At 44.0% G+C, this 24,093-nt stretch overlaps 1 protein-coding gene across 7 annotated transcripts; it reads left to right on the plus strand.

The window, feature by feature from the left end:
- The first annotated feature begins 1,608 nt into the window (after nt 1-1,608).
- On the plus strand, nt 1,609-23,616 carry LOC140714164 (zinc-binding protein A33-like). Of its 7 annotated transcripts, none has more exons than XM_073025048.1 (6): nt 1,623-1,652; nt 6,043-7,469; nt 8,121-8,219; nt 8,642-8,875; nt 10,261-10,283; nt 18,531-23,616. In XM_073025048.1, the coding sequence occupies exons 2-5, from the start codon at nt 7,059-7,061 to the stop codon at nt 10,273-10,275; spliced, it is 759 nt and encodes a 252-aa protein (XP_072881149.1). In that variant the 5' UTR covers nt 1,623-1,652; nt 6,043-7,058; the 3' UTR covers nt 10,276-10,283; nt 18,531-23,616. The 7 variants fall into 7 exon arrangements, 5 of the variants coding, with proteins under 5 accessions (XP_072881149.1, XP_072881155.1, XP_072881141.1 ...); XM_073025054.1 differs by having other exon boundaries at nt 21,525-23,616; XM_073025040.1 differs by lacking the exon at nt 10,261-10,283.
- Nucleotides 23,617-24,093: the final 477 nt, after the last annotated feature.

A 24,093-nucleotide genomic window follows, 5' to 3' on the forward strand; every position in this document is an offset into this window, starting at 1 on the left:
CGTTTGGCCGGGCCAGAGATGGTTTTCCCCAGACTTGCGCAGCCAACAGAGCCTGAGTGTTTCACCGTCATCTCCCTGTTGGAGCGAGCTCACTCCAACTGCATGCTGGTTGATGCTGGTGGCATTGTGGAAGCACATTTTTTTATTTCTCTAGTGCATTCAATACAATCCAGCCACGTCTCCTGAGCAAGAAGCTGCAAAGGATGGACGCAGACAAATCTACTATCTCCTGGATCACCGCCTTCCTGACAAACAGACCCCAGTTTGTACCACTGGGTGGTTCTCTGCCTGAGGTGGAGGTGAGTGGTACTGGAGCCCCACAAGGGACTGTCCTGTCTCTGTTTCTGATCACACTGTACACTTAACACTTTCAGTACGACTCTGAGTCTGGCCACTTACAGAAGTTCTCTGATGACTCTGTGGTAGTTGGGTGCATCAGAGATGGGCAGGAGTCAGAGTACAGAGGACTGGTGGACAGGATTGTGGCATAGTGAGGGAGGAATCACCTGCGCCTGAATATGGCCAAAACCAGGGAAAGAGTGATTGATTTCAGGAGGAAGAAGCCTGTGATGAGCCCTATATACATTCTGTGAGAAGAGGTTACTGTGGTGGAGGAGTATAAATACTTGGGGATTCACCTCGGCAATAGACATGTATGGAAAACGAACACCAAGACTGTTTTCAAGAAGGGGATGAATGGACTCTATTTAAGGAAGCCGAGATCCTTGAATGTGTGAGGCAGGTTGGTGCAGATCTTTGTTTTACCAATTTGTTGTTGCGAGTGCTGACTTCTTTGCTGTTTTCTGCTGAGGGAGTAGCATCGTTGCTGGAGGTGCAAAAAGACAAAATAAACTCATCAAAAAGGCTGAATCCATGCTTTGCCACAACCCAGACTCTTTCGAGTTAGTGGTGGAGTGAGGTCACTAAACAAACTGTCAATGATTATGAACAATCTGCCACATCCTCTCCATGACCTACTGAATAGGCAGCAGAGCACCCGACCCCTTTCGAACAGACTCACTCAGCTCCGCTCTCACCAGGATCATAACAGAAAATCTTTCTTACCAAATGCAACAGTTCATCTTTCTGTGACAGGTGAACACACGTCATAGTTCAATCGTCTCTGCTTTATTATCTCATATATTATTATTGCACATTGGTACAGTATTATTGTCTATATTATTATGCTCTATATTTTAGTAAAGTCCGCACACTGTTAAAGTGTGTTTTTAGATGTTGCTGCTGAAACGAATGAATTTCCCATTCGAGATCAATAGAATATTTATTGTTATTATGATTATTATTATCATCCAGCCCTTTATCTCTCTCACCAATCAACTTTCCATCTCTTTACTTCACTCCTCCTCCTCTCCTGGTTTACCCCATCACCTCACCTCCGCCATATTCTTACTCTATCCTTTCCTTTCCAGTCCTGAAGAAGGACCTTGGTCCGAAACGCCGACTGTTCACTCCTCTCCATGGTTGCTGCCTGCCCCCCTGAGTTCCTCCAGTATTTTCCGTATGTTGCTTTTGATTTTCGCATCTGCAGATTTTCTCCAGTTTGCTCACATGCGCATGCGCAGAGGTCTCAGGTCATCCCAAATATCACGCACGCGCTCAATAGACGAGAGGCTCACTAGTTTCGGCCACAGGTAGGAGGTGTCTCCAGGCGGGAATTGGTCAGCGGCGTCTGAAGCGCGATTGAAGGGTTGTTACTATGAGTTCCTGCCGCACTGGTCCTGCACCCCAGGACAGCTCCGGTCCGTTCTCTCTTTCTCAGCCCCACGATCCGTACCCGGGCCCGCGGGACTTTCGGCTGGTGAGCGCTGGAGTCTCCGCCATTTCTGCGGCGCATGCGTATCGCTGGGATCTTTCGGTGGCGGGCAGATATGTTTTTCGTTCGTTGGGCCTTCTGGGTAAAGAGGCAGCCATGTGTGACTACCAGCGTTGTCTCCGTACAGTCGGAGGAAATGGGAGCGGATGTATCTCCGAAACACTGCCGAGCTCCAGCTATGTAAATACAAAGATTAGTAACTCGGAACAAAAATATATTTCCCAGTTAATCTCGGATGAAGAGTTTACCTTCGAGTCAGTAAAAATGTAAATTAGTGCTGTATTGCAAAAAGAAATGCTTCCGCCATTTTTAGTTCTATCTGGGTAAACATCACAGAAGTGCCATACTCCAATGAGAATAACTACTTTCATGTCATTGGCATTGCCATCAATGGGTTCATCACTGTTAATCAGGTGGGGGAGGGGATCTGAGTGATTAGAAAATCTCCAGGATCAGACATGTAGTAAAAAATTCTCTTTGTCGTGTTGTGGAACATGACCAGAACTTGAAATAATACCAAAGGACAGGACAAATTGAGCCAAGTCACGGGTTGATTGAAGGCAGAAATAGCCCATTCTCATGCAGACAGGAATACAGCCAGAGAATTTGATGGTCACTCTGAGTGCCTGATCCTTGCCTTGTCAGACAATGAGGAGTTCATATAGAAACATACAAATCTACAGTACATTACACGCCCTTCGGTCCAGAATGTTGTGCCAACCGTGCAACCTAACTGAGAAACTGCCTGGAATTTCCCTACCACAGAGCCTCTACTTTTCCTAGCTCCATGTATCTATCTGAGAGTCTCTTAAAATACCCTCTTGTATCCACCTCTCCCACGCTTGCAGTGTATTCCACGCACCCACCACTCTCTGTGTGAAAAACTTAGCTCTGACATCCCCCTTGTACCGACTTCCAAGCACCTTAAAACTGTGCCCCCTCATGTGAGCCATTTCAGTCTTGGGGAAAAAAGCCTCTGCCCTTATAATCTTATTCACCTTTCTGAATTGCGAGACAATTGATCACAATGAGATATCATTCTCCATCTCTCACTGTGGGAAGGGATTCACTCACACCCTACCCGCAGACACATCAGTGAGTTCACCGTGGGGAGTGGCCATTCACCCACTCAGTGTGAGGGAGGGGAACCACTCAGTCATCCAGTCTGAAGATATATCAGCAAGTTCACACCATAGTGAGATGCTCCACCTGTTCTGACTGTGGGAAGCAATTCATCCTGTCATTGATGCTAAAGATACCCTGGTGAGAGCGTACATGGAACACTGTGCACAGGTCTGATCTCCCTCCCCGAGTCAGCCTTCGGGATGAAGGGAATGAAGAGAAGGTTTCCCAGATTGACTGATGGGGTGGGGATTGTTGTGTCCTCGGAGATATTGCACAGGCTGGGACTGTCTCAAAATTAGAGAAATAAGAGGTGGTCTGACTGAGGCAGACACAGTCTCACGGGATGGAGATGAGAAGAAATTTCCTCACCCAGAGTGCAGTGAATTTTCTCCACAAGGTTTCTAAATTCAGAAGGTAAATTTTGAGCTACAGTGGTGATGGAAACGCTGCGGAAAAGTGCCGCTGAGGTCAAAGATTGGGCATGTTTTGAATGAAGGACAGAAAAGGTGCGAGGGGCTGAATGGTCACACCCATTCATGTTTATTTTCTAAAGCACAATTACCTGTGCACTTTTTTCCTTTCGGCTTCAGCCTGTCGGATTGCACAGAGAAGCGGTGAGGGTTCCGGAGATCCATCGGCAGCCACTGCAGGGCATCTCCCATCTCCCAGCAACAGGGGACGGGTCTGGGAGGCAGCTTCAGACAACAGGCTCCAATCCACGGCGGGGAAAGGCTGGGTACCCTCCGATTTGCTGAAACGTCTCACGGAATCTCGGCCAGTCTCTTCACCTTTGCCATCTGAAGGAATTAAGACCCCAGCCTGTGTTGCAGACTTTACCCAAAGTTCTGCTCCCAGTCTCCAACTTCTCACCGGATCCAGTCGCTTCTGGTTCTAAAGTTCGGTCCATTCTGAGCGCACAGCGTCCTGCCCACTGGCATGCTCCGCCAATGAGAGCATGTTTGTTCCAGCGGTGGACTCTGATTGACTGTGATTGTGTCAGTGGACGGGCTGCAGCTGAGAGCCAGAGATGTCAATCTCAGTTTGTTCTCAGAATCAAAGGAAGTTCCCCGAAGCTCAAAGTACAAAGTAAATGTGATTATCAGAGTACAAATAAATCAGTGTGGCCAATTGGTAAAGGAGTTCAACTGGCGATCTGAAGGTTGTGAGTTTGAGCCCCAGCCGAGGCAGCATGTTGTGTCCTTGAGTAAGGCACTTAAACACATTGCTCCAGTCCAACCAGTTGAAAATGGGTACCGGCAAAACTGCTGGGGGTTGCGACAGACTGGTGTCCTATCTGGGAGGGTAGGGGGGAGTCGCAGAAACCGGCATAAGCACCGGCCTGATGAGCCTGGAGGCTCAGGACAGACTTTAACTTTAACAAATAAAACATTGCGTACAACACCAGGATTCATTTTCCTGTGCACATACTAAAAATAATTCTGTGGAGTAACTATAACAGCATCAGTGAAAGATCAACCAGAGTGCAGAAGACAACAAACTGTGCAAATGCAAATATAAATAAGTAGCAATAAATAACGAGAACATGAAATAACCGCAGCGGCTGCCGATGGATCTCTGGAGCTCTCACCCTGTGCAATCCGACAGGCTGAAGGCCAAGGGAGAACAAGACGCAAAGATAAACTCCTGTTTGAGAAAATAAGAAGCAGGCGCAGACTGATTCCGCCCTTCACTCAGAGCATGCCTGATCTTTTACCTGAGTGCTATTTTCCTGCAACATTCCCATCATCGCTGAGCCCCTAAATATGTCTTTTTCATTTAGAAATCTTGCGCAGAAAATTGCAATGATTCACTGCACTCAGGGTGAGGACATTTCCCTTCATCTCCGTCGTGCTGAGGAGACATCGGAGTTTGAGTGTGTAGTGCTTGGCTACACACTCCAGCCGGAGGAAACATCATTCCTGGCCCAGCCCTGCGAGATTGTGTCTGTCTCTCATTTATCTCATTCTGAGACAGGCCTAGTATGATCATTCATTGTGGGAGCATCTCAATGCATGGGCAAGTCAGCATAGTTTTCTGCGATTTTTTCAAGAGCCTGATGGTTGAGGTGTATTAACTGTTTCTGAACCTGGTGGTGCGAGTCCTGAGGCTCTTGTACCATCTACCCGATTTCAGCAGTGAGAAAAGAGCCTGGCCTGGGTGGTGAGCATCTCTGATGATGGATGCTGATTTGCTACTAGAGAGTTTCATGGAGATGTGCTCGATGTTTGGGAGGGCTCCACCCCGCGATGTACTGGACCGAATCCAATACCTTGTGATGTGGAATGTCCAGTCCTGTGCTTTTTCCTGCAGCCACAGGTCGGTCATCATCACTGCATCTGTCTCCTGACAGCACAATATCCTCCACATCCCCAGTTTCGTGGCATGAACTAATTTAATAATCATTTTAAATATTTACTGAACCACAGTGTTACACCCCAGCCTGACTCTCCTTATACCTCGAGAAAAGTAAAAGCGAGCTGCTGGAGTTACACAGCTCATCAGGCAGCATCTGTGGAGGGAAATGGACAAGCAACATTTTGGGTTGAGACAGTCCAGATGAAGGATCTCGACCCGGAAAGTCGATTTTACATTTCTCTCCACAGTTGCTACCTGACCCACTCTCTTCCTCCAGCATCATGTTTCTGACTCGGGATTCCAGCATCTGAATCTCTAGTGGCTCTCTTTTCAGAACTTGCCCCTTTCATTCCTGCCTCAGACTGAACCAGGCTCTTCTCTCTGGCCTCATTTCTGTTCTGCTTCTTCTTTAGCCCATCATGCCTACTAGGGCACAGTCCGCCAACAGCAGCTCATCAGAGTCCCCTGTCCAGGGCGAAGGTTGATCAGCCCTGTGGCTTCTCCTTTCACCACCTGACTTCAATCGTCTTCCAGGGGAAGGTTCTTCCAATCCCAGGTTTGAGGATTTTAGTGATTCAGTTGATGTTTCTGTCGGACTGCGTTGCTAACCTCCTCGTTTTGCAGCCGGGCTTGGGCAGTCTGTGGCCAAGTTTTCATTCTGTTCTGACCTGTTTAATCTGTTTCTGAATCCTCACTGATCTGGAAATTACGATAATTCCTTTTCACAGACAACAACATACAGTCGGCCCTCCTTATCCACGAGGGATTGGTTCCAGGACCCCTCGCGGATACCAAAATTCGCGGATGCTCAAGTCCCTTATTCAACCTGTCTCAATGTGGTGGTCCTTAGGACCCAGCGGAACCCAGACCTTATTTAACCTGTCTCAGTGTGGTGGACATTAGGACCCGGCAGCGGAGTTCTGAATACGCAGTGTTTCAGTTCATGAAAATAATCACGATTGAAAATAAAGTGGAAATAATAAAGCGATCGGAAAGAGGTGAAACGCCATCGGTCATTGGAAAACCATTAGGCTACAATTGGTCAACAATCGGAACAATTTTAAAGGATAACGTGAGAAAGGCTCTGCCTCGATGAAAACTACAATTATTACTAAGCAACGCAGTGGTAATTGTTGGGTTTTGGGGTTTGAGTTTTTGATCCTCCATATCAACTGGCCACGGATGGAGAGTGCACTCGAAAGCGGTCTGTCACTGGCTCACACTCGGGAACGGTTCCTGACCCCGGCGCTGAAACACATGTTCTTAAGTGTTTTATAGGCATAGAAAGATAAAATATATACTATATACTAAGACAAACGTTTGACTAACTGACACTTAATAATACCTGATGTACCTGTTCCAACTTACTTAGTAAGAGAACTTCCGAGTTTTTTCGATCCCGATCCACAATAACCCACACACATCCTCCCGTATACCTTAAGTCATCTATAGATAACTTATAATACCTAACACAATGTAAATGCTATGTAAAATAGTTGTTATACTGCATTGTTTAGGGAATAATGACAAGAAAAAAGTCTGTACATGCTCAAACAACAGGTGCTGGAAGAGCACTTCTGGGTTTTCACCATTCGCGGTTGGTTAAATTCACGGATAAGGAGGGCCGACTGTAGTTTTAATTGCCTGAGTCTGCAGCACATGTAGTGGACGATTGCGGTACTGCAGGGGATCACAGCTCCCTGAAAGTGAAAGCATTTTGAATCAGGAAGTGCCATGAGTTAACATGGCTTCGAAAAGAAAGGCCGGGAATTTGAGCAAGGAGGAAATTTGTTCCATCTGCCTAGATTTCTTCACCGATCCGGTTACACTGGAGTGTGGACACAACTTCTGGTGCTCTTGTATCGCAAGGTGTTGGGAAAGGGAGGAGAGAAACTCCTGCCCGGAATGTAGAGAGGTGTTTGCTGACCCCACCCTCAGGGTCAATCGGGCCTTAGGAAATCTGGCTGAAAAAGCTCGAAATATAAACCTGAATCCAAAAGGGAAGGAGAGTAAACTTCACTGCGAGGAACATGAGGAAGAACTGAAGCTGTTTTGTGAAACAGACAGGACACTGATCTGTGTGGTCTGCAGAGAGGCCGAGGAACACAGAGAGCACCGCTTCATGCCGATGAAAGAAGCTGTTAAAATCTACAAGGTAAAACAAGCTCTAATTCGATACACCATCCTCCACTGTTGTACATACCACCACAGGAGCCTCCACGATCAACAACTTTCACCATCTCCAATGGGATTCTACTACCAAACACATCTTTCCCTCCAACAGCCCACCCCTACATCTCTCCACTCTCCGAAGGGATCGCTGTCTACTTAACTCCCCTATCCACTCGCTCCTCCCCTCTGGTCTCCCTCCTGGCGCTTCTATCTGCAAGTGGTCCTCATTCAACCGAGTCCTACACCTCCTCCCTCACCCCAAAGTCTCAGTCCCTCCCCTTTACCCAATGGTCTGTTGTCCTTCTATATTACATTCTTTTATCTTCGGCTCTTTGCCTCTTCCACCTGTCCCCTCTCTTACTTCATCTCCCTCCCCCACGTTCCCCTTCACGTTTTCTCACCCAACACCTGTCAGCTGGTTCTCATCCCCAACCTTTTTATTCTGGTTTCTGTTCCATTCCTTCCCAGTCCTGATGAAGGATCTCATCCCGGACCACCGACTGTTTATTTCCTCTGCATAGATGCTGCCTGACTCACTGAGTTCCTGTAACATTTTGTGCGCATTAATTGATTCTGATTGTCTGGTTCTTTGGTTTCATCCTTTTTTCAATTTTCTTCGCACCCTGACTTTCAGGATCAGTTAAAATTTTCCTTGGACTCTCTCACAAAAAAAAAACAATCAGAATTCCAGAAAAAGGAGCAGCAACAGAAAGAGATGATTTCCAGAGTTCGGGTGAGTGGAATTTCTGATATTACTGTATAGTTTTGCTCCCTTTAATGAAGAATAGCAGAGTATCGCAGCTGCAGTCACTTGGCTTGGATCCTGATCTCTGATGCTGTCTGTGTGGAGTTTTCATGTTCTCCCTTTGACCAAAACAGTTTCAGACACATCCCTAGGACATGCTGGATGAATGGTTAATTAAAATCAATCCTTTGAAGGAGGGGAAGAGTATGATAATCAGCTAGGAATTAATGGGTCAATGAGGGAGAATCTGTTTCAGAGCAGCGTCAGAGAATGGGGTTGATGGGAGTGCTCACAGAACAAGCATGGACTCTAATCGACCAAACTAACATCGACTTTAATGGTCACAATAATGTCATAACGAAATACTATGCAACAATACAGTCAATTAATTTTCACCTTTCATTCGACAGGCACAGTCAGACAGTGTTCAGACCCACATCGCATCCCAGTTTGATGAACTGCGCCAGATTATCACTGAGAAAGAGCAGAGCTTACTCAGGGATCTTAGGGGAGAAGAGGAGAGGATTTTAAATCCAATGGAGATAAATCTTCGAGAGATTCAAAAGAATATAAAGACTATTCAGGAGGAAGTCTCAATGTTAAAGCAACAGATGGATCAAAAAGACAGTGTGATATTTCTCAAGGTGAGGGATTATATTTCAATTTGTTCCTGTCAAAGGGCACTGAATGAACAGTGATACCACTGTTTATTTGAAATAAACACAGCACAGCGGCCAATTCTACCAAATCATTTGCCACTGCTGGCGACCTCGCACAGATTGTTATATTTGTGTGATGCGCCCTGTGATCGCTTCAACAATCATATTCCAAAATGTCCACAATATGTATTCAGTCCTTTATTAGCAACATACAATCTGCAATCGATGAAAATTCATCATAATTAATTGGAACTTAAGCTGCAATGCAGCGTTCAGCAAAAGATATAACATCCATCTGTCCCCAGCTCAAACTTGTCCAGAACAAAGCACGAATGCGTAACCTATTCCCTTCGCTTTTACTACGCTCCCCCACTCACGTGACTAGTTACCATAACAAGCATGCAACACAGAATGCAATGCAGACAGAAAACAGATGTGTTGCTCCCACACACAGCATTTACAAATAGCAGTAAACTGTTTCTCACCAGAAAATTGATGCAACTATTCAGGGTTGTTGTTGTCCCAAAAATGGAATTCCACAACTTTTGTACATCCTAGGATAGAATGCAATCTTCTCTGAACTGATTTACTCTGCTGTTGATTGTGTCCTCAACTACCACATTAAATATCCTCTAAAACTCCCATTAACACCCAGTTCCAGTTACGAGCTGTGAGTGTGACTGGTGCGGTGGGTGTGAGGGTCTCTCTGTCAATCACTGACAGCAAAGAACGTGACCCACACATCAGACATATCCTCCATATCCGGATTCCATTAGGGAAACTTTCACCGTCTCTTTACTTTTTCAGATAAGTTTTACATGGGATTGTGTCCAATTCTCCATCATAAACAGGCCATTCAGTCCATCTTCTATCAATTTTCCTGCTGCACAATCTTCCTCCCACCTACTCACCACACCCAGAAACAGTGCCCTGAACTCCATGGTTCCTCATGTGTTTATCCAGATTCCCCATTACATTCAATCTCTGCTATTCCACTTCAAACCTCCTGTGGCAGTGAGTTCCATCCATATTTCTTCAAAAAAATTTCTTGTGGGATTTAAAAACTACCTGGAATTTTATCTTTGACCTAATGTCTCACGATAAATAGAAATACTTTCTCCACCCGCTCCCAATCAAATGCATTACTAATCTCAAATTGAATCATTTTATTGTCCTGACGTCCGATCCAGATTAAAAAAAACACAACCTGTCCTCTCTTTCCTGTAAGCTTCATTCTCTCAGTAATGGTCTAACTTTCAAAAACATCCTCTGTAATTTACCCCACAGTTCTGTATTGTCTGTGTGTGTCAGTGACTGCAGGAGCAGGAATTTTCAACACTTGTAAAGATTTGTGTTTTTATTTATTTCAGGAGGAAACTCATTAGAACAGGAGGTAGGACATGCTTTTTACCAAAACCCTGTATCGATTTGTAAAACAGTTCAAAATTGCAGGTTATAACCAGTAGTTTAATATTTACAGGATTAATGACGATGTCCAGGAATTGTCAGTGACAGATGAGGCTCTTCCCATTGAAAAATTCATTCAACCCTATTTTTTGAACACATAGCTGAGAGAAACACTTGATGCCATTAATTGAAGCAAAACTTACACAAAATCATTTCTCCTTGTTTATGAGATTACAATTGAGATATAATCTGAAGCAGAGATTGGTTGTAATAATGGACTGAAGCGTAACTGAAGTTTATTTCACATCAACTCCACCAACTAAGAGGCATAACTGTCACACGGTCTGCTGGAGATGTCAGATCCCCGAACACACGAGGAGAGGGCCATAGTAATACCCGGGACTGTTAGATAAACCACTGCGTCTTGATCCCAGGCACACAGAATAAGCACTCCAAGACCACAGTGGCTGGGAAAATAATTCTAATTTCATGATATTGTAGAGAATAAAACGGGTATCTGGGTGGTGACCGGAATTGCCAGAAAATACATGAGTCCTTTATGCACCGCTCACTCAGTCTGACCTGTCTGTGAATGCAGACTCGGATTGACCCAGGTCTGCTCCCTGCTGGACTCGCGAGTCTCACTGTTGTTATCAAACCACCACTTTGAAGCATTGTGAGAGACACACTAACTAGCATTGACCTCGGTCAAGATTTCATCTCAGAAGCACACACCATACTCGGCCTGGCAAAACACCCCCACACACATACACAAGAAGGACTGGCAGGTTGTAGTCAGAGCCTCAGCAATGTACGTTGTTTTTTCCATAAGTGACCTGGAAACCATGCTGTTCAAGCATAGGAATTTATTTATTTCAACAACTCACACACATCGCACATTGACAACACACACCAGACATGTAATGACACACTTTAATACACAAATACTTCAATGTGCACTCTCTCCTTCAGTGTGTACACAGACCCACTGATAATTGTGCGCGTGCGCACACACACCCCCCCCCCCCCCCCCCATCAGAGTGTGACACACGGTCAAATAGATAGGCACAAATTCCCATTTAGGATTGAAATCTGCCGTCCTTACCCAGTCTGTCTGTTCTGTGACACTGAGCTGCCCTCTGACGTGATGTCATATCAACAGTTCACAGACAGACTCCAGGGTGAGATTCCTCAGGAGGATGATCTCGGAAGGTTTTGACGGATGTTGAACCCACGGACCACTTTGTGCATCTGCAAGACTAAGATGTCTTCTTGAGCATGTCCATTAGTGTGTGCTTGTCCTATATCCATCTAACCATTTCCTATCTGTGTACCTGTCTAAATTTATTTTAAAATATTTAAATTATATCTGTTTCTACAGCATCTGCTGACAGCAAACTCCATCTGCCACCTCCCTCTCTGTGAGAATGTTGCCCTACAGATCCCCTCATCTTAAATCTATGCCCTCTTGTTCCATACTCCCATTTTCTAGGAAAAAGACACTTACCTTAACAAAGTCCCTTATGATTTTATATACCTCGATAAGGGGTCATTCTTCCAGATCCTACATTCCAGCAAAATAGTCTCAGCTCATCCACTCTGTCCTTTTAACCCAAGCCTTCTAGTCCTGGTAACATACTCCTGAAGCTTCCTGTCCGGTGTAATCACATCCTTCCCAGAACTGGGGCAGCAGAAATGCACATAATACCCGCCTGTAGTCTTTCATCGACATCAAACACCTTGGTTAAGTTCATCTAGACAGTGTTGAATAGGCTGACGAATACAGGACTGAAGGTGTTATATTTGAATGCACCAGTATTTGGAATATGGTAGATGATGTTGTAATACAGGTAGAGATTGGCAGGTACAACGTTGTTGGCATCACTGAGTTGTGGTGGAAAGGAGATCCTGGCTTGAAGCTCAGATACACCTGCGGAGGCTTTGTTGTTAATTTAAAAAATGAAATCAAATCCCGAGAGGGATGTGACATTGAATTGGAAGGTGCAGAATCTTTGTGGGTAGCGTTCAGAAACTGCAAGGGTATTAAGACCCTGACTGGAGTTATATACAGGCCTTCAAATAGTAGTCAGGATATGGGATACAAATTACAACAGGACATAGAAAAGGCATTTAAAAAGGGCAAGGTGTCAGTAGGAATGGGGGATTTCAACATGCAGACAGATTAGGAAAATCATGTTGGTGCTACATCCCAGGAAGGGGAATTTGTAGAATGGATCAGAGATAGCTTTTTAGAACAGCTTCTGGTTGAGCCCAATGGGAGAGAGGCAATTCTGGACTGGGATTTGTGTAATGAACCTGGTATGATTAGGGAGCTTAAGGTAAAAGAATCCTGAGGAAGCAGTGATCATAAAATAATAAAAATTACCCCACTGTTCGAGAGGGAGATAAAGTCAGATGTTTCAGAGGAGTAAAGTTAATTACAGAGGCATGAGGGAGGAGCAGACCAATGTAGATAGGAAAGGGACACGAGCCGGGATGATTGCAGAGCAACAAAGACTCGAGTTTCTGGGGGCAATTCAGAAGGCACAGGATAGATAGAACCCAAATATGAAGAAGTATTCTAAATGGAGGATGAGGTAACCATGTTTGACAAGAGAGGCAAAAAAGAGGGCATAAAATGTGGCAAGAATTAGCATGACGTTGAAGGATGGAGAGGGTTGTGATAACCAACAGAAAGCAACTAAAAAGCCATAAGGAGAGAAAAGATGAAAAATGAGGGAATGCTAGCCAACAATACACAAGAGGATTCAAAATTTTTTTCTCAACTATAGTAAGAGTAAATAAGAGGCCAGAGTGGATATTAGAACTCTGGAAAATAACGCTGACGAGGAGAAATGGAAGACAAAGTCATGGCAGAGATACTTATTAAGTATTTTGTGTCCATTCTCACTGTGTAAGATATGAGCTGTTTGCCAGAAATGTGAGATTGTTAGGGGACAAAAACAATTTTATAAACAGGGAGAAAATTCAAAAATCAGAGATGCAAAAAGACTTGCGGTATCCTTGTGCAGGATTTCCTGCAGGTTAACTTGAAGATTGAGACAGTGGTACGATCAGCAAACTCAATGTTAGCATTCATTTCGAGAGGATTAGAATACAAGAGCAAGGATGTAATGCTGAGGTTCTGTAAGGCATTGCTCAAACCACACTTGGAGTATTGTGAGCAGTTTTGGGTCCCTTATAGGAAGGCATGTGCTGGCATTGGAGAGGGTCCAGAGGAGGTTCACGAGAATAATTCAGAGAATGAAAGGGTTAACATATGAGGAGCGATTGATTGTTCTGGGCCTGTACTCACTGGAGTTTAGAAGAATGGCTGATTTACTATTCCTCTCAACACCATTCTCCGACCTCCTCCACGTAACCTTTGACACCCTGAGTCAACAAGAACCTATCAATTTCTGCTTGTAAGTATCAAACACAAGAAAATCTGCAGATTCTGGTAATACAAGCAACAGGTCCTGATGAAGTTCTCGCCTGATCTCTCTGAAACCTATCTGGAGAGAGTTGATGTCAATAGACAATAGACAGTAGGTGCAGGAGTAGGCCATTCGGCCCTTCTAGCCAGCACTGCCATTCACTGGGATCATGGCTGATCATACACAATCAGTACCCCGTTCCTGCCCTCTCCCCATATCCCTTGACCCCCGCGATCTATAAGAGCTCTATCTAACGCTCTCTTGAATGCATCCAGAGACTTGGCCTCCACTGCCTTCTGGGGCAGAGCATTCCACATATCCTCCACTCTCTGGGTGAAAAAGTTTTTCCTCATCTCTGTTCTAAATGGCCTACCCCTTATTCTTAAACTGTGGCCTCTAGTTCTGGACTCACCCATCAGCAGGAACATGCTTCCTGCCTCCAGCGTGTCCAATCCCTTAATAATCTTATATGTTTAAATCAGATCCCCTCTCATCCTTCTAAATTCCAGTGTATACAAGCCCAGTCGCTCCAATCTTTCAACATATAACAGTCCCGCCATTCCGGGAATTAACCTTGTGAACCTACGCTGCACTCCCTCAATAGCAAGAATGTCCTTCCTCAAATTTGGAGACCAAAACTGCACAGAATACTCCAGGTGGGGTCTCACCAGGGCCCTGTACAGCTGCAGAAGGACCTCTTTACTCCTATACTCAATTCCTGTTGTTATAAAAGCCAGCAAGCCATTAGCTTTCTTCACTGCCTGCTGTACCTGCATGTTTGCTTTCATTGAATGATGTACAAGAACACCTAGATCTCGTTGTACTTCCCCTTTTCCTAGCTTGACTCCATTTAGATAGTAATCTGCCTTCCTGTTCTTGCCACCAAAGTGGATAACCTCACATTTATCCACATTAAACTGCATCTGCCATACATTTGCCCACTCACCCAACCTGTCCAAGTCACCCTGCATTCTCATAACATCCTCCTGACATTTCACACTGCCACCCAGCTTTGTGTCATCAGCAAATTTGCTAATGTTACTTTTAATCCCTTCATCTAAATCATTAATGTATATTGCAAACAGCTGCGGTCCCAGCACCGAACCTTGCGGTACCCCACTGGTCACAGCCTGCCATTCCGAAAGGGACCCGTTAATCACTGCTCTTTGTTTCCTGTCAGCCAGCCAATTTTCAATCCATGTCAGTACTCTGCCCCCAATACCATGTGCCCTAATTTTGCCCACTAATCTCCTATGTGGGACTTTATCAAAAGATTTCTGGAAGTCCAGGTACACTACATCCACTGGCTCTCACTTGTCCATTTTCATAGTTATATCCTCAAAAAACTCCAGAAGATTAGTCAAGCATGAATTTCCCTTCATAAATCCATGCTGACTCAGACTGATCCTTCTACTGCTATCCAAATGTGTCGTAATTTCCTCTTTTATAATTGACTCCAGCATCTTACCCACCACTGACGTCAGGCTAACCAGTCTATAATTCCCTGTTTTCTCTCTCCCTCCTTTCTTGAAAAGTGGGACAACATTAGCCACCCTCCAATCAGCAGGAACTGTTCCTGAATCTATAGAACATTGGAACATGATTACCAATGCGTCCACGATTTCTAGAGCCACCTCTTTAAGTACCCTGGGATGCAGACCATCAGGTCCCGGGGACTTATCAGCCTTCAGACTCAACAGTCTATCCAACACCATTTCTTGCCTAATATAAATTTCCTTCAGTTCATCCTTTACCCTAGTTCCTTTGGCCACTATTACATCTGGGAGATTGTTTCTGTCTTCCCTAGTGAAGACAGATCCAAAGTACCTGTTCAACTCATCTGCCATTTCCTTGTTCCCCATAATAAATTCACCTGTTTCTGTCTTCAATGGCCCAATTTTGGTCTCAACTATTTTTTTTGCTATTCACATACCTAAAGAAGCTTTTACTATCCTCCTTTATATTCTTGGCTAGTTTACCTTCGTACCTCATTTTTTCTTGGCGTATTGCCTTTTTTGTTATCTTCTGTTGCTTCCCAGTCTTCCCAGTCTTCCGGTTTCCCGCTCATCTTTGCTATGTTATACTTCTTCACTTTTATTTTTATACTGCCCTTTACTTCCCTCGTCAGCCACGGCCGCCCCTTACTCCCCTTAGGATCTTTCTTCCTCTTTGGAATGAACTGATCCTGCACCTTCTGCATTATTCCCAGAAATAACTGCCATTTTTATTCCACTGTCTTCCCTGCTAGGGTATTGTTCCATTGAACTTTGGCCAGCTCCTCCCTCATAGCTCCATAGTTCCCTTTGTTCAACTGTAGTACTGACACATCCGATTTTCCCTTCTCCTTCTCAAATTGTAGATTAAAACATATCATATTATGGTCACTACCTCCTAATGGTTCCTTTACCTCGAGGTCCCTGATCAAATCCGGTTCATTGCACAACACTAAATCTAGAATTGCCTTCTCCCTGGTAGGCTCCAGTACAAGCTGTTCTAAGAATCCATCTCGGAGGCACTCCACAAACTCCCTTTCTTGGGGTCCAGTACCATTCTGATTCTCCCAGTCTACCTGCATGTTGAAATCCCCCATGACAACTGTATCATTACCTTTGCGACATGCCAATTTTAACTCTTCATTCAACTTACACCCTACATCCAGACTGCTGTTTGGGGGCCTGTAGATAACTCCCATTAGGGTCTTTCTACCCTTAGAATTTCTCAGTTCTATCCATACTGACTCTATATCCCCAGATTCTATGTCCCCCCTCGCAAGGGACTGAATATCATTCCTCACCAACACAGCCAACCCACCCCCTCTGCCAGTCAGTCTGTCCTTTCGATAAGATGTATACCTTGAATATTCATTTCCCAGGCCTTGTCCATTTGAAGCCATGTCTCACCCACAACATCGTACTTGCCAATTTCCAACTGAGCCTCAAGCTCATCTACTTTATTCCTTATACTTCGTGCATCCATATATAATACTTTTAATTCGGTACTCCCCTCTCCTTTCATATCAATTCCTATTTCACTTGGCCATACTGTATGATCTCTTCTTGAGCTTTCTACTCCATTGATTCTGTTGTCCTTTTTGACTTTTCTTATTTTCACTTTCCCTTTAACTCCATCCTTATATTTCCAGGGAGGATGTTTCTTATACTGGGTGGGTCCAGGACAGAATGCATAGCCTCAAACTAGAGCATGTCCATTTAGAACAGAAGTAAGGAGGAATTCCTTTAGCCATAGGATAGTGAATCTGCCACAGGCAGGTGTGGAGGCAACTAATTGAGTATATTTCATGCGGAGCAACACACACAAAATGCTGGATGAACTCAGCAGGCCAGGAAGCATCTATGGAAAATAGTAAACTGTCGACGGCTCGGGCTGAAACCCTTCATCAGGGCCTGTGTTTCTTCAGGATCCTTACAAATTCACCCCCTATCCCAAAGAACGACTGTGGGCGATGGGGTTGTGGGTAAGGGACAAACAGACCCCATCTCCATCTTTGCCTCCGCCACCTTCTCGTTACATCTACACACACAGTTCACCCACAGGCTTTCACCTCTCCCCCAACTGGTTCTGGTTCAATCTGCCGTTCACCTCTCCCCTGCTGGTTCCCATTATCACCTCCTTTACTGTCTTGAATCTTCAAACTCCCCCACCTCACACTTCACACTTACAAATGAATGTTAACATTGAATGAAGGGCCGGTTTCTGTGCTGTACTGTCCTATATTCTCTGTTCCTTGTTTAGAAGTATGGGAGCAGATCTCAGGGAAACACAAAATTCTTTCAGGGCTGAACAGGCAGGATGCAGGGAGGATGTTTCCCTGTCTCAGAAGTCAACTGACAAGGGTCATTGTCTCTTTGGAATTCTCTGCAAAACAGTGGCGGGTGGGGTAGTCTCAATCACTCAGTTCATTTAAAGTCACAGAGCCACTCGCTGTACAGCATATAAATGTGCCCTTCGACCCATCACCTCTGTACTGTCCCATTTACCCATCTACATTCATCCCATTGGCCGGTATTAGGTCAGTCTCCTTCTGTGCCTTGCTATTGAAGTGTCTGTTATACACAGAGGACTGGAGGCCTGTGACTTGCAGAGGTCGGTGCTGGGGCCGGGGTTGTTTATCATTCATATTAATGATTTGGATAATAATGTAGGTGACATAGTTAGGTTTGTGGATTCATGGTATGGTGAACAGCGAAGAGGGTTATCTAAGTTTACAACAGGCCTTTGATCAACTGTAGAGATGCGGACAGTGACAATGTTTTAAAATACATCTTGGTAGGTACGTGGATAAGAAATGCGGAAAGAAATAGTAGGTAAGTGGGTCTAGCTCATTAAAGCAAGTTGTTCGGCACGAACAAGTTGACCCGAAAAGCCTTTGTGACCTCCTGTTTAAATCTATCCAATATTCACTCACACCCTGTCAGCCGAATCCAACCCTTCCCCACACCTGTTTCTATCGGTTATCTCCCTTATTTCTTTTTTGTTTATTCTTGAGGGACGATGTCGACCTGATACGCAGACTGTCCATCTCTCTCCACACATGCTAGCTGGCCCACTGAGTTCCTCCAGTGTTCTGTGTGTGCTGAACGGGAAAACTCCACTGTCCTTCCCGGAGGAAAATCCCTGGGCAGATACTGGTTGTCCACCTGCTGTAGTTGGGTCACACACCCAAAACGTTTCCTGCCAGCAACCCACCTATGGCTGAGGCCCAACGGCCTCTCTCCCAGTTCCGTGGACTCATTCCATTCCCCGGTGTCTCTCTAATTCTCTGTTTCTTCCCCTAGTCTCTATCACCCTAGATGTGAAATCAGCGAATCTGTGGCTCGAGGTGTCTGAGGATCGGAAGAGTGTGAGATGAACCAGGTCCTGGAAGAATCTCCCTGACACCAGGAAGATGTTCACATACTGGCCTTGTGTGCTGGGATTGGAAGGATTCACATTGGGGAGACATTACTGGCAGTTGGAGGTGGTGGGACATTGGAGCTGGTTTCTTGGAGTCGCCGCGGAGTCTGTGGAGAGGAAGAGATGGGTCAGACTGAGTCCAGAGACTGGATTTTGGATCATCAGGCGAATTGATGACGAGATCAGTGTTCCCACCTCCCCTGTATCCTGTCTTCCTGCCCACCCCATCCCCGGGAGGGTGGGAGTTTATCTCAGTTACGAGTCTGGGACAGTTTCATTTTACAATGCAGAGACAAAATCCCATCATAGCTGATCGCGAATCCTACTCAACCCCATGAACCTGACTTCTCGCCATATCCTTTGATGCCCCATCCAATCAGGAAACTATCAACTTCCGCTTTAAATATATCCACGGACTTGGCGTCCATTGCAGTCTGTAGAAGAACATTCCTCAGATTCATTACTCTATGGCTCAAAAATTCTTCTTTACTTCTGTTCTTAAAGTTCGATGCTCAGTCTTGCGTCTGTGGCTTCTAGTTCTGATACTCCCACCATCATCTGCACATACACCCTATCTAGTCCTACCAACAGTCGCTAGGTTTCAATGAGATCTCCCACATTCTTCTAAACTTCTGTGAGTACCCCCACAGCTGCTAAATCCTCCTCATGTGTTATCTCTTTCATTGCAGAATTATCCTCCAGAACCACATCTGGACTCTCTCCAGTGTCTCTTTCTGAGTGTTCTGTTTCAAAACTGTAGGCAATACTTCAAGTGTGGCCTGACTAGTGTCTTATAAATCCTCAGCATTATCTGTTTGGCTCTATACTCTATTCCCTTTGAAATAGATGCCTACATGGCATTTGCCTTCTGAAAATCTAAGTTAATGACATTGACTGCCTCTCCTTTTGTTACTACTATCCTGCTTGTTACTACCTTGAAGAACTCTTGACAGATTTGTCAGCCGAGATTTCACTTTACAGAAACCAAGTTGATAGTGACTTATTTTATCATTAGTATCCAAGTACCTCAAAATTTCATCCTTAGTAATAGACTCCCAACATTTTCCCACCACTGAGGTTAGGCTGATTAGCCGAGAATTCTTTTTCCTTCCTGTATTCTTAAACAGTAGTGTGATATTCACAATTTTCCAGTCCTCCAGGACCTTTCCAGTATCAAGTGATTCTTGAAAGGTCATGACCAATGCCCCCGTCATCTCTTCAGCACCCTCTCTTATGACTCTGGGATGTAGTCCATCTGGCCCAGGTGACTTATCCACCTGAAGAGCTTCGAATTTACCTAGCATTTTTTTCCTTTATAATTTCAATGGCACTCACTCATACTCCCCGAGACTTTTAAGTTTGACCATATAATTTCAAGTGCAGGTCTATTATTCTGTCTGTAAAACATATAACTTCTGTTTCAGCAACTAAAAGCTCACATACTCATCTATTTGCCCACCGTTTGACCTTACTCATTGTAAATTGTGTCCTATGTACAACTGAATAGATTGAAATTGAAATTTCTACCTCTAACCCATAAAGCCATCTCACCTGTATATAGTGTTTTACACATGCCGGTACCTATCAGAAAAATATCATTAATCATAATATTTAATCCTAAATGACTACAAGTACTGCCTTGTGGCCTCACATTCTCTGTCTCATAGAAACACAAATATAATGTGCCTGCCCTTTCCCACACAGACCATCGAAATAAAAAAAGCTCTGATAAAATGTACAATTGCCTCCTTATTCCTAATTTCCATAACTAAATCAAAAATCCTTCCTTCCATAATACCAGATCCCTTTTCAATAACAAAATATACAGCTATTACAACATCTATATTTAACTGTGCTTTTCTAATATCATCTTCCAAACATAAAACTGAATCCGGTGTCTTTCTACCGTTCTGAAATCGACTCTGATGAAACGTTCTATCACTGCTCTTATCCAACGTATAATTCAAACGCTCAATTACCATACGTTCCATAACTTTACAACAATGAGACATTAACAATATAGGATCATATCTAAAAAGGATCAGACAGGCAGTTCTCAGGATTTAGGATAAGCACTTTCTTTTTTTTTGCCATTTGATTCCTAATTTATTTGGTTCAACACAACATGTACATATATTTTGGATATATACCTCAAGAATGGTTGAAAAGAGATAAATATTTAATGAGTATACTGTTGGTGGCTGGTAAAAGACTCTTACTAGGAAATGGTTATCACAGGAGAGCCCAACTTTAAATACATGGATGGAAATTACAATGGACATTTACAAAATGGAGAAGATAACAGGCTCTGTTAATCATAAGCTGGAACAATTTGATTCATACGGGGAAAAATGATTTAACTACATAATGCCTCATAGGCCTGATTTATTCTCACAAATCAATGAATCTGTTGTTAAAAAAAGGATCACTCCCTACTTGTACATAGTTCTTTACTTTTGCTTGTTTTTTCTTTCCACTCTTCTATAAGTGTATACCTCAGATAAATACTTTGTGGAGATTTGTGATTTATATGATATATATGTACTATGTCTGAAGTACATCTTATGGAAATGTTCGTTTGATGATGAACTTCAATAAAAAAATTAATTACAAAAAAGAACAGTATAGCACAGAAACAGGCCTGTTGCTCTACATGAGGAAAGGAAGATGGCCTAACTTCCAAACATGATTCAAAAATGTTAATATTTTCTCAGGAGAGTTATCAATCCTATGCCTAATCATACAATAACATATATCGTCCTTTAATGATGGGGGGGGGGGAGCGGAGAAAAGTCAAGATGGCGCTAAACTGCGACTCCTTTGCTTGTATATTTGGAAGCAGTATCTTTGATATCTCTATTTTTTTCTTTTTCAAGGTTGTTTTGAAGACCCTGACTTGGAGTTACACTGACTTCATTTCCTTGCGGGAATAGGACCCACTCTCAGGGCTTAGCCACTGGCCGCTTATAGATATTTTATGGATGCGGCCTGGAAGACTAACACGACTTCAGGGTGCCGGATTATGGTGGCTCTGGAGACAAGCTGATTCAAGGCCAGTGTCTCTGACTGAGGTGCCGCTGGAGAGCACGGAACACTGGGAGCTGTGTGTCCAGAGCCCTGAGTGTTTCCAATTCTCTTGGCACAGAGCTCGGAAAAAGCGACGCAGCAGATATTTAACATCATAAGTCAGTGAATTGTGTTATGTATCCCCTCTCGCTGTGAAACCTCATTTCCTAACATCTGTAGTCAGGAAAATGTTTGAAGCTCTCATTAAGGAAGAAACAGTGAAACACTTAGAAAGGAGTGGTTCCATTAGACAGACGCAGCATCGATTCAGAAAGGGCAGGTCCTGTTTACAAACTTACTGGAGTTCTTAGAGGACATAGTGAGTGCAGTGGATGGAGGGGAACGGTTAGATGTCGCATACTTGAATTTCCAGAAGGCGTTCAATAAGGTGCCGCACAAGAGACTTATAAATAAGATACAGATGCATGAAGTCGGAGGAAGTATATCGGCATGGATAGTGGATTGGTTAACCAATAGAAGGCAGAGAATTGCTATAAATGGATGTTTCTTCATTTGGCAGTCAGTGGTGAGTGGGGTGCTACAGGGGTCGGTGCTGGGCCTGCAGCTGTTTACCATGTACGTTGCTCATTTGGAAGAGGGGACTGAGTGTAGCATAGCAAAATTTGCTGATGACACTAAACTGAGTGGAAAAGCAAATTATACAGAGGATGTGGAGAGTCTGCAGAGAGATATAGATAGGTTAAGTGAGTGGGCCAAGGTCTGGCAGATGGAATACAGCATTGGTAAATGCAAGATCATCCACTTTGGAAAGAATAATAGAAGAGCAGATTATTATTTAAATGGTGAAAGATTGCAGCATGCTGTTGTGCAGAGGGACTTGGGAGTGCTGCTTTGTGAATCACAAAAAGTTAGCTTGCAGGTACAACAGGTTATTGAGAAGGAAAATGGAATGTTAGCCTTCATTCCTAAAGGGATTGAATTCAAGAGCAGGGGGGTCATGCTGCAACTATACAGGATACTGGTGAAGCTGCACCTGAAGTACTGGGTGCAGTTCTGGTCTCCATACTGGAGGAAGGATATACTGGCTTTGGAGGTAGTGCAGAGGAGTTTCACCAGGTTGGTTCCAGAGATGAAGGGGTTAACCTATGAGGAGAGATTGAGATCCCTGGAACTATACTTTCTGGAATTCAGAAGAATGAGAGGGGATCTTACAGAAACATACAAAATTTTGAAAGGGATAGATAAGGTAGAAGTAGGAAAGTTGTTTCCATTGATAGGTGAGACTAGAACTAGGGGACATTGCCTCAAGATTCAGGGGAGAAGATTTAGGACGGAGATGAACAGAAACTGTTTTTCTGAGAGAGTGGTGAATCTGCGGATTCTCTGTCCCCAGGGAAGCAGTTGAGGCTTTTTCACTAAATATATTTAAGATACAGTTAGATAGATTTTTACATAGTAAGGAAATTATGGGTTATGGGGAAAAGGCAGGTAGATGGAGCTGAGTTGACGGACTGATCAGCCATGATCTTATTGAATGGCGGGGCAGGCTCATTGGGCTGGATGGCGGACTCCTGCTCCTGTTTCTTATGTTTTTCTGTTCCCTTGACAGAGAAAGCCTGGTGCATTTGAATTATTGGGTGAACAACCAGTTCTTGGGGTACTTCAAGTCTTCATCTTTATTGCTGCTTTGATGCATGGTAGAGTGCTCGGCGGAAGGTGCCGACACTATTTTGTAGGTGGGGAGGGAGTGGGATGGTTGTATTGCTGCTGCTTGTGCGTGGGAGCGGGTTGCTGGGGGCAGCTGTGGAGTTCTAAAGTTTAACTGCCATTCAGTTTTTGGGCTACTGTTTTCGGTAATGTTTGCGAAGAAAAAGAATTTCAGGATGTATATTGTATACATTTCTCTGGCAATAAATGTACCTATTGAACCCATTGAACCTTTCCCAGGGTTGACTGATCTGCATTAGTAATAGCCTTCTTAAATTCACAGAAAGAAAATTCGACGACAGTGATACTGTCATTGCTACAGCTGACTTCCAACACATCAGGGTCTTCACTTAGAAACATATCCCCACATTTTTCAACTTCACTTAAATTGTCTTGATTATAAATCACAGCAAATGACCCAGCCAGTTACACAAACTGTTTCAGTAGCAATATTGGAATATAACGATCCCTGCAAATTTTCTTCATCATTCCCTAAATACTTCCAATTTTAAAACCCCTTCCAATATTATCACATATGACCTGCAGTAAACCTTTTTCACAATTTTCACCACGGCCTGTACCCTTTATTCTTAATAAGGTCAGTTGGAGCCTGATACTTCTTACTTTCCTAAACACCTAATGTTCGCCGAAGGGCCTGAATTGTGCTGTAGGTTTTCTGTGTTTCTAATTGCCTCTGCACAGTCCTCAGTC

Source organism: Hemitrygon akajei, chromosome 2 (assembly GCF_048418815.1).
Source record: "Hemitrygon akajei chromosome 2, sHemAka1.3, whole genome shotgun sequence".
Classification (NCBI taxonomy): domain Eukaryota; kingdom Metazoa; phylum Chordata; class Chondrichthyes; order Myliobatiformes; family Dasyatidae; genus Hemitrygon; species Hemitrygon akajei.